We start from the raw sequence: 10,995 nt of genomic DNA on the forward strand, positions 1-10,995 counted from the left end.
TTTTGGGGGCCCAAGGCGGTCGCCTACCTTTGCCTAATGGGTAAGTCCGCCCCTGGCCAAGAGGGAGAACAGCATTTCTTTTTTGTTCATCAAAATCTGTTTCAACAAGACCGCACTATTCCCAGTCCATTCCTACTACCTATTCCCTCTAGTGCTATTTTTATACATCACCGCTGACAGGGAGGTATTCTGACCTCTCGTGACACTGAAATGCATGGCATGGGCGATGACAACTGTTTTATGTGTGAGATAATGCAGCGCTAGCCTCCTCTCACTTCCTGTGGGGAAGGAACAAGGCAGGGAGGAGATATTGGCAACATATGTGGTGTCTGTCGAAGGTGCAGCGGAAATGTGCAGGTAGTGTAGATGTGTGGGAGGAGAGGATGTGAAGAGAGACGCTATGTAGAGAGATTCCATGTGAGCCCAGATCCATCCAGCCCAAATCTCATGATCTGTATCTTAAGTTTGTGCAGGCCTGCTGTAACTAAAAGACTGATTTGGCATTTAAAGTCAACATGAAATATAAAATGGGCCTATTTACTCTCTTAAAGAACCTTTTGTTTAATGGAAAGGTTCTATGGATGATAAAGGTTCTTCATGGAACCACCAATGCTAATTAAGAACCTATATTTTTAAGAGTGGGGGTGAGTTCATTTTGGGTGAATTATCCATATTTAATATGTGATTCTGGTTTGATTGTGAACAATTCATTGGTGCATGTTATTCCAAAGAAAGCCATTTATTTTTGTAATCTTTGATCAGAATGCAACAACTTGCTTCTCCTCTGTAACGACTTTCTATTTCCACTGACGTCAGGTTGGCTAATGATAACCAATAGCCAAATAGCTATTTAAGTAATGTTTTATAAAGCCTGCATTTGGTCCGCCCACTTTTCACAATCCAATCAATTCCCAATGGATTAAAATCAAATCTTGCCTTGCATTTTTTTCTTTAAACATCCCTCACTCACAAACGCATCAAAATTATAATGCAGTGAAATGGGTTGCAAATGGCAGTTCATGTTGATTATAATGACTAATGGCCTTGTGTGGCCAGTCTATCAAAGGTAACAGTGCTTGTTTGGTTTGGAGGAGAATTGGGGAACGACATATTGGCATCGTTCCACATCTCCTACAGGCAGAAAAAAACAGAAATAGTTTCAAAAAGATATTGAGAAGACATGCCACGTACTATTTAATATGCATTAGACTTCTCCAGCGAACTGAAGGAAAAAAACAATGTGCAAATTATATAATCTGTCTGCTGGGTATAATTAGGCATACATGATGTAAAACGGTGAACTCACGGATTTGAACTTTTCAATGTGTGGGAGGAGTATGGTAGCTTCAGGCTAAGTTTACTTGAGCCACAGTGTTATTTCCCATGCAAATAATCTTGCTTGAGCCGATAACTAAATGTTTTTCCACCTCTTTCTCTTTCTTTGCGTCCTCAGGCTCTTTTTTCCCAGCTCTGAAGCCCTCTGAGATGGTGTTCAAAGTAATCTTCTGGTTGGGCTACTTCAACAGTTGCATTAACCCCATAATTTACGCCTGCTCGAGCAAGGAATTCCAGCGTGCCTTCACCCGTCTGGTGCGCTGCCAGTGCCAGCGCCGCCGCCGCATCCTGCGCCGCTTCTATGACCAGCGCTGGAGAACAGCCATGCGAGGAGCCCAGAGGGACCCGCACAGAGACTACTGCTCTGGATTTCCCTTTCACGAGCAGTGCGGTAACTCTATCTATTCCTGCCAGAGCAAGAGCCGGCCTCTTAGTCTGAAGAGCTGGAGCTTCTTCCCCCCTTTACAGAAGTCCTCCTTCCAGCTGAAGGAGAAAATGAACAACCTTTCCAATAAGATTAAGAACGGGACAGGGAAGAGTAGCACGTCTGCTCTGGCCCGGACTGAGATTGACACGGTCTCCATGGGGATCTATAACGACTGCGTCGATCAGAGCGGCTACCAGACCTACGACCTCACAGAGTGCTACGGCCTGAAGGAAACAGACATCTAAACAAAGACGGAGATTACTGACTGTTCTCTCTTAGAGCTCTGAGCCATTGCCAGTTCTTAAAAATTTGTTAGATTTTTTTCCTCAAAGACTAGTATTCTTGTTATGTCTTAAAGTGCTAGCTTCAACACAGTTGAAAAGCAAGTAGGAGGAAAAATGACATGGACAATGTGTGAAAGGAGATTAATGTATTTTTACATGGATAATTTAAACATATTTCTTTAAAAGTGGGAAAAGTACACTGAATGGAAAAATTATGAGGGAAAAGATATTTATCTGCACTGGATCAGAACGAAAAGACTCATAGCTGCTGGGTATCTGTATACCGTGCTGTCCATGTGACCTTTGAGAAATAATCTGTCTGATGTTTCAAACTCCAGCAACCGTTTGAACTGTATTCACAAAGAGAGATTGTTACAATTTCTGTGACTTGTTGTCCATTAAGTGTGAATGGAAAACATATTTGACTGATATACTCGAGAGAATCCATGACTGTGATTCGCAGATTGCTGTGGAATTCACTTTTAAATTATTCAAAATTGATTCAGAGGTACATACCTTTAGATTTTGTGCAGATGTTTTCAGTATTACAGAGGGTAGTTCAATACTGTGCTATTCATGTGCTATTCATGCTATTCTCATTTCAACCATGAGATTTAAGTCATCCCTAAAAGGACCAACAGTGAAAAAAAAAAAAAGAATCAAAATTGATGGACTCCAACTCAGCTTTTGTGTTGTTGAGAAAAGCTTTGGGTTTCTTTGTTATGCTGATGTGATAATGTCTTTCAGTGTCAACTATTAAACATAATAAATCTGAAAAGAGCATGCAGTTGATCAAATATGTGTATTTGTTGAATCCTGAAAACAATGAATCCATTTTATTCAAACAACCATCCCATAGGAAAGAAAAATCAGATTAGATACCTTAAATAATGTAATTTGTAGCCATGATTACATTAAAATCAAATACCTATCTTATCAGACTTTTCTTCTGAGAAATACTTAAAGCACACCCAAATGAAATTCAATCATCATTTACTCACCCGCATGTTGTTCTAAACTCGTAAGACTTAGTTGGGACTTGGTTAGTCTTCGAACACAATTTAAGATATTTTCCCTCCATTCAAGTCCAGGTAACCAAAATTACAATATCCAAAATAGTTATAAAGATGTCATAGAACAAATTCAAATTAATTAAGCAGTTTGATCCAAGTCTTGTGCAGAGATACAATGACTATATCTCATGATAACTCGTATGTATTTTACATAAAATGAGGTTCCATAAAACATACATTTACTTACGTTTTTACAGGCACTAAAACTTACAATACTGACGTATTTTCAGCATCTAAACGTAAAAATACTTTTAAACATACAAAACTGACGTATTGACGACACCTAAAAATCAATCCTTATGAATATTGAAATTGCATTATTAATTTTGTTAGCGTCAGTTGTTTTTAGTTGTCATATCAATTACCTTGTTTTCAATTGCATTATTAAATTGTTTACTCGTTTACTTAACATGAAATGATAACATTTTGTTTTGTTGTGTGATTTCTGCTGCCAGCTCATTTCCAAGAATAGGCCTGCATAATGTTAAACAAGACTTTACTTTAAATTAAATTAAATACTTAAAGGGGTCATATGATGCGATTTCATTTTTTCCTTTCTCTTTGGAGTGTTACAAGCTCTTGGTGCATAAAGAAGATCTGTAAAGTTGTAAAGACTAAAGTCTCAAATCCAAAGAGATATTCTTTATCAAAGTTTTTTTTGGGGGGGGGGTGAACTATCCCTTTAAAATTAGTCACTACTCACATAGGCAAATTTGTGGCTCCTTTGTACAAAAGGTCAGATGTTCTTTCTTCCATTCAAGATGCTCTTTGGTGGAAAATTATGAAATCATGCCAGAGAACATGATTATTAAGGCTTTACAGTACATACCAGATACTAAGACATCCTGAAACTCATTGCATGTCTCTGAAGAGAGTTAACAGTATTACATGTTGTGCTCAGATTTGTCAGGATGTGAAAAATCCACATTCATTTTATAACTTTGTACTCTTACTGCACATCTCTTTCTCATCTCTTGTCTATTTTTATTTATCAAAGGAATTTTAGGAGAAACATCTGAGACAAAGTTGATACTTAACCAAAACATTAACGAGAACTCTATGATGTCTCCTGAGACATGAAAAAGAAGCCTCTGCACAACTAAATCGGTCAGCCTATCAACTGATTTATTGCTGCATTAATTGACTCATTAATGATGAAAAATCTAAGATGGCCAGTAGAGGTCACTGTTAATGTAAATTAATTGCAAATTCCTAAAATTTTACAACAGAATTGGAAACACAATTGTTAATAGGCAGCATCTAAAAACAGTCTGAATCATCTCACATTATGTTTAATTATAAAAGTGACAAGACTGTGGGTGTGAAGGTGACTTGTGAGGATAACGTACTGTATGTGCGAACAAACTGTTTTTGAAAAGTGGTTTCCTTTTCTATTTAAGATTTCTGAGAACTTACTGAAGAGTAAATCACTGTGATTCCCTGCCCTCCCCTGTTTCCTGTGGATTACTGAAGACTAACACCAGCATAAATATCAGTTCCTATTAATGGGTTCCTTTAGCTAAGCACTTGTATGTTTTGACTTGTCACAAAAATGACTTAACGTACATTTCACTGCCTTAGAACTCGCTGAGCAGTGCCAGAAATGTCTAAAAAGAAGAGCACTGAAGTGAATGGTCCAAGAACAGAGTTAACAGGACATTAGCTTAATAAAATAAAATAAAAATAAAAACAAAAATAGCATGATACTGGATGTTTTCCTGAGACAATTTCCATTTTCAAAATTATTATATTAATAATAATTAATATAATAATTATTATATTAATAATTATAATTCATATAATAATTATTAAGCCCCAAGCTCCTTTATCTTTGCTTACCTCATTATTGAAGCAGGCAGACCAGCTGGGGCCAATCCGGCATGTCCAGTCATTTCATAAGAATTATATCAAGAAAACGTGATCACAACTGAGATTTAATTTCCAGCTTTATAAAATGATTTGTTCTCATACATATTTTATTTATTACTCTGATGTGCTAACCTGTGACAGGGGAGGATGTGTCACATGCCTTTGGAGTGTTTCTTTCGATAGGCACTTTATGTGCAGGGTAAGTGCATTGTAACTGCACCCTCAAATAGCAAAAATGTTCCTGGTTGTTCCTCGTTCTGTTTATTATTTCATGCTGCCATAGTTTGTTGAACATACTAGAACGTTTTAGTATTCAACTGTTACATCTTGTTCCACAGAATGCTTATAATTCTGCCAATATAAAAAGGTAAAGTTCAGTTTGTTACCTTGAATACACTTTGCATTAGTGTTGGCAATAGATGAAGTAGAATTAAGGATTGTGTGCTGCAAAGCACCAAATCTGCGAAAAAATGATGAAGGCAGGCCAGACATCTAATTTATTCACACAGTAAAAAAAGATAATGAGATTCCATAATGTGTTAATCATTTAAATATTTTAAAGTCTTACAACAAATAATACATATGGTCACCCATACAGCAATAATATATTTTCAGATCTATTTTAAGTTTTAAAATATACAAAAATGGTCTATTGCTAATCAAGATTTTAAAATATATTTACATAAATATATTTCCAATTTTCACGTTTTAGTTACATTTCTTCATACGTGTCCCGTCGTTTCTTTAGAGTTCAGTGGAACTTGCAGCCATAAGGGCCTTTCGCACCGCGGGAACCTTTTCATAATACCAGAACTAATTGTGGAACTACCCACTTTTTGGCGTTTTCGCACCGCCGGAACTGGGTGCGATTTTAGTACCGGACTGACTTTTTCGAGAACCAAATTAGCTCCTACTCCGGAGCAGGGTCTAACCAGCACAACTGGTACTAATCGCGACGCAAGTAGACATTGATTGGCCAAACGCGTATGAAAACGCCCTCAGCGCACAAATGAGGATGCTGTCGACCGGCTTACGTTACTTCTTAGTACACACTGTCGGTGCGAATGCAACCCTTTAAATGGTACTGGGAAATAGTTCGCGCAAAATCGTCCCAGTACTTTAGTACTTAGTTCTGGAACTAAAGCGGTGCGAAATGCCCTATAGTTAGCTAACAATGCTTTTGGGAAACGTACCCCTGAGCAGGATTCGAACTGGCATTTCTGGCATGGAAGGCGGGCACATTAACAAGGACATTGAAGACTATATTTGAACTATATTTTGGCCAAAAAAACACTGTAAATGCTTTTTTATTATATTATTATATTTACGTAAATATATACTTATATAAAATACATTTTGCCATATGGGCTGGACAGGAATGAGTTTGGGATATTTTACTAAAACAGATGAACTACCACTACAGTCTACTGGTTGTCAGTGCGCTCATTGGCATCTCTTTTCGAGTGAGAGAGGTCTATTCCTTGAGCTGTGCCATGTAGACATATTCTGCAGCCCATGATCATGAGGAAAGCCCTACGGAAGGATCGGTTAAAGAAACCATAGAGGAAAGGGTTTAGGGAGGAGTTGACATACCCTAACCACAGGAACACGTCCCATATCACAGCAGCAGTCCCGTACTCAATGAACGGGTCGACAATATTAACAGTAAAGAAGGGCAACCAGAAGAGAAGGAAAACCCCCATGATGATGCCCAGAGTTTTGGCCGCTTTACTTTCCCTCCTTATAGAATTGCGATGTTTTTGTTTCTTGCTCGAGTCCTTGCCCACACCTGCTGCCATCTGTGCCTCCATTGCACTTATCTGCATGGCTTGCCGCTTGGCCGCTTTGTAGATCTTCCAGTAGGCCACCAACATGGTCACCATAGGCAGGTAAAATGCAACAAGGGATGCCATGACGGCATAAACACGGTTAACCAAGAAGATGCACACATTTTCAGGCACAGGAACATCCATTCCAAGCTTGTGCAGCCCGAGGAGGATTGGGCCAAAGGAGATGAGGAATGGAATGGCCCAGCAAACCACAATCAGCAGACCCACGCGTTCACGGGACATCTTAAATGAATACACCAAAGGGTTGCAGACGGCGTAATAGCGGTCAAAAGCGATGCAGCTCAAATGGAAGATGGAGGCCGTGCAGAGCATAACGTCCAAGCTGGAGTGAAGATGGCAGAAGGTTGGGCCGAAATACCAACATCCTTCCACTGTTCTGACCATACTGTATGGCATAACCACCAGGCCCACCAGGAAGTCAGCGACAGCCAGAGACATGATGAAAGAGTTAGTAGGGCACTGTAGCTGTTTGAAGTAAGCAATGGCGAGAACCACCAGGAAGTTGCCAACAACAGTGCAGACGATCCCGGTGATGATGAAGACGTAGAGGGCAACTCGTGAACCGGAGCTCCTCAGCGTGGCACAGGGCTCAAAATCAGAGTCGAGTGAAATGTTGCTCCATTCCGAGGAGTTTTCCATGCTGTTCGACCTGGTGATAAACGAGACATATGCATTCAAGATTCATTCCCATAATCATTGATAAATGCTTTTTTTGTTCTCACAACATGCTGTGTTTTAGAAGACCAAGAAGAAGAATGCTTGTTCGAGATAGTCTAGTGTTGCCATACTGATATATGAGAACAAAAATGGCTGTGTCGTTTCAACACACAATAATAATCAGTCTATTTCACCATTAATATTTTTGCTAAGTGACAACTGCCCCTGAAGCTCCTGTAAGGCTGGGGACACAGAACAGATTGGGAAACCAAAGCCAAATCTGCAATGAAAACAATATTTTGGAACCTTTAGTTCTGGATATTGGCCAAGAATCATAAAAGGCCCCTCAACTCAACCTTGTTTCAGGAATTGTATCCCTGCAGTGTGCCCCATTGTGACCTTTAAGATTATACCTAACGCACATACCTAAAATGTCATCAGCATTGTTAAAGTTGAACTCAGTCCCTATTGGGATGTGAGCAAAAACACGAGTTTGAAAGCATGCAATCTGACACATTTATTTTCGTTATCGGAAACAATTCAAAAGGAATGGTATAATGTGTTACACAATTAATGAAATTCTAGAAATAACATATTTGAGATGTTATCAAAAAACCTTCCATTGTACATCCTTCATGTAAAATGTACGTCATGTTAAATAAAAACCACCAATGAATTCTCTCAGATCCAGTCATGCGGAAGAGAGTGTCAGTTCCCAGTGATTGACATGTTTCTCAGCCTGTGACAGAACCTGAAAACAACATCTGGGGATGTTTGAAGGAGAGGAAAAAGGAAAGATAGTGGGGAAAAAATTGTTTTAGTTCAGTAATAATAAAAATTTAATTACCACCAATGGGACCGTGTGACAGGGAAAGGCAGTTTACATTTTGCACTTCCCTACCACTGTCATTTAAAAAGTCATTCTATCATTCTGTATTCTAATTATAATTTCATTTTCTTCGCTATTTCTTTTACTATTTAATGGATCTATATAATGGCTCCTGTGTGGATATCAGTAATTATGACACTTTTTTAATGACACAATTATGGCAGTATTAGTTAGTGTTCGCAATCAAGTCAAGTCACCTTTATTTGTATAGCACTTCATCCATTACAGATTGTTTCAAAGTAACTTCAGTTTGGTTGTTCTATTAAATATTAATTGTCTTTTAAACCCACAATGAAGATTCAGTCTTTATTTATGTCCCTTATGTCATTTCAAACCATTTTACCTTTTAACTTTTTTTCCCCGGTGGAACACAAATGCTTTTACGCAGCTCTTTCCATATACAATGGCAATTCATAGTGACCACATCTGTCCATCTCCAAACAGAACAAGAAAACAACTCTTGTGCTATATGGATCTTTTTTAAACCCAGACCACATCTGTTAGAATTAGTGCAGTTTTGGCTTCAATTATGATTGTCCCATGCCATTTTGAATGTGGAATATAACGCACAAGTTGTTTGGACTAAGTATTATTATTTTGTTTGTTTGGTTTAGTTTTTTCTTCGTCTTCCTTTTCTTTTCTTTTTTTTTTTGGTGCATCTTGACAAATGTAACCATGAGCTTATATGAAAAACTGCATAAAGATACTTTTTAAAAAATCATAATTTGTGTTCCACAGAAAATATAACTGCATATATTGGTTCAGAATGAGAGTTAGTTAACACTGACAAAATTTCCATTTAGGAGTGAGCTATTCTTTGAATAATAATATCCATATAATGAATAATAAAATTGTGCTATGTATTGCATGTATGTATGTATACACAGTGTCCTTATGACAAAATGTTTTATAGAAACTGATTGGGCATGAAGAATGAAGATTGACTCTAAAAATAGAGAAATGGCATAATGTGCATGCTATATTGCACATTGCAATTTACACTCAAAAGTAATGTCATTTGCAACGTTACAAAATGACCAATCTGGGAGGTTAGGACTGCAGATACTGCTTAGATACGCTCACAAACACACACTCTATCCCTCTGACCACTCAGACACAGCAGGTGAGCTTTAAAACATCCTGCACAGACACTCTTGCAGTAAAGCTGTGACCATCAAGGCATTGTTCTGAAAACAGCTTAAAGATACTTGTAAAGGAACATGGAGAAACAGATATTGTACATGTGTTCTTGTGTGTGTGGTCATTATCCATCTTAAACATGACGAATTAAACTCTACCCCACGCTTCACAAATGTAAACAGACTATTTCTAAGTGCATAATAAAGTAATGGGGCCATTTTTGATTCAGTTCATAAAAGACATCCAGACCAAAGCATTTATCTGTTCCATAACCAAATCTCTCTCTGGGTTATCATGTAGGACAATACCTAAGCACTTTTTTTCAGCTTAACTAACCACTACTGGAGGTAACACAAAGGACTTGCCATTCATCCCTAAATGTACATTTAAACCAAATCCACTGGAAATCCAACATGATTGTGCTATCAGTTGCTTTGTTTGTTATTCTTGAACAAAACCCATCTCTGGCGCGTTCCAAGCAAAACAATTGACCCAAATCTAATTGCTGCATTCTGCCAACTCACTTAAAATATGTATTTACTTTACTTTCTAGGAATTGGATAGAGAGACTGGACAGGGCAGGAATGTCCATTTGAGTCAGACATTTTAATAATCTACCAAAAGCGACTGCATAAAACTCACCTTCCCACACTAACGAGGAGACGAACAGACCTGTCAGTCATAAAGTGGATCAGTGAGGGGACATTCAGGGTTCATGATAATGTAAACAAAAAATAAATAAATAAATAACAATGCTGGAATTGATCTAGACATACCAGATTTTAATACCTAAAGACTAAAAATATTCATTAAAAATGTACTTGTAAAGGGTAAAAACAAAATAAAAAAATAAAATACGAAGTAAATAATAATAATAATAATAATAATAAGTATTTATTAAAATAAAAGTATTTATTATTATTATTATTATTATTATTATTATTAGCACGCTTACATATGCCATATAAGTACTGGAGCTATAATAATATATAATAATAATAATAATAATAATAATAATAATAATAAAGTATAAATAAATACAAAATTGTTTATTATTATGATTATTATTATAATAATAATAGCCCTTCCATGACTTGTAAGGCATATTTACGCATGTTACAATCACAATAACAATTTCACAGCTCAAATCAGAGATGATCTACTCACCTAAATGGCAGTGTTTCGTCTTTCTTTACAATGCCATGTTTAACTGACTCTTCTTGTTTCCTCTATTTCTACTGAATGGCAGCTCCATCTGTGAGGTGAGGATGGTAAAGTGCCTGTGTGTGTGTTATTTTGAATACGCCACATTAATAAGCTCTAAAACGGTCGTCTTGATCAGAATGTAGGTGGGGGCGTGTGTGTGTGGGTGCCTGTGTGTTGGGTATTAAGAGTTGGGCATTGTTATGCAAATATTCCTCACATCCAACAGATTTCCTGCACTGTTCGCCATTTCTCAGTATGGCTAATG

The 10,995-nt window shown here is 37.5% G+C and overlaps 1 protein-coding gene and 1 pseudogene across 1 annotated transcript in view; one reads left to right on the forward strand and one right to left on the reverse strand.

The window, feature by feature from the left end:
• LOC107711521 (alpha-1D adrenergic receptor-like) overlaps positions 1–2,822 on the forward strand; it is a 10,972-nt gene extending 8,150 nt beyond the window's left edge. The window contains exon 2 of the mRNA XM_016516509.1: positions 1,454–2,822. Within this exon, the coding sequence (XP_016371995.1) occupies positions 1,454–2,007 (554 nt within the window). The 3' untranslated portion in view covers positions 2,008–2,822. The remainder of the gene's footprint in view (positions 1–1,453) is intronic.
• A 3,590-nt stretch (positions 2,823–6,412) lies between these two features.
• On the reverse strand, positions 6,413–10,734 carry LOC107711518 (5-hydroxytryptamine receptor 4 pseudogene; annotated as a pseudogene).
• Between the last annotated feature and the right edge of the window lie 261 nt (positions 10,735–10,995).

The sequence above is a fragment of the Sinocyclocheilus rhinocerous genome, unplaced genomic scaffold, assembly GCF_001515625.1.
Source record: "Sinocyclocheilus rhinocerous isolate Xijiao unplaced genomic scaffold, SAMN03320098_v1.1 scaffold2252, whole genome shotgun sequence".
Lineage (NCBI taxonomy): Eukaryota > Metazoa > Chordata > Actinopteri > Cypriniformes > Cyprinidae > Sinocyclocheilus > Sinocyclocheilus rhinocerous.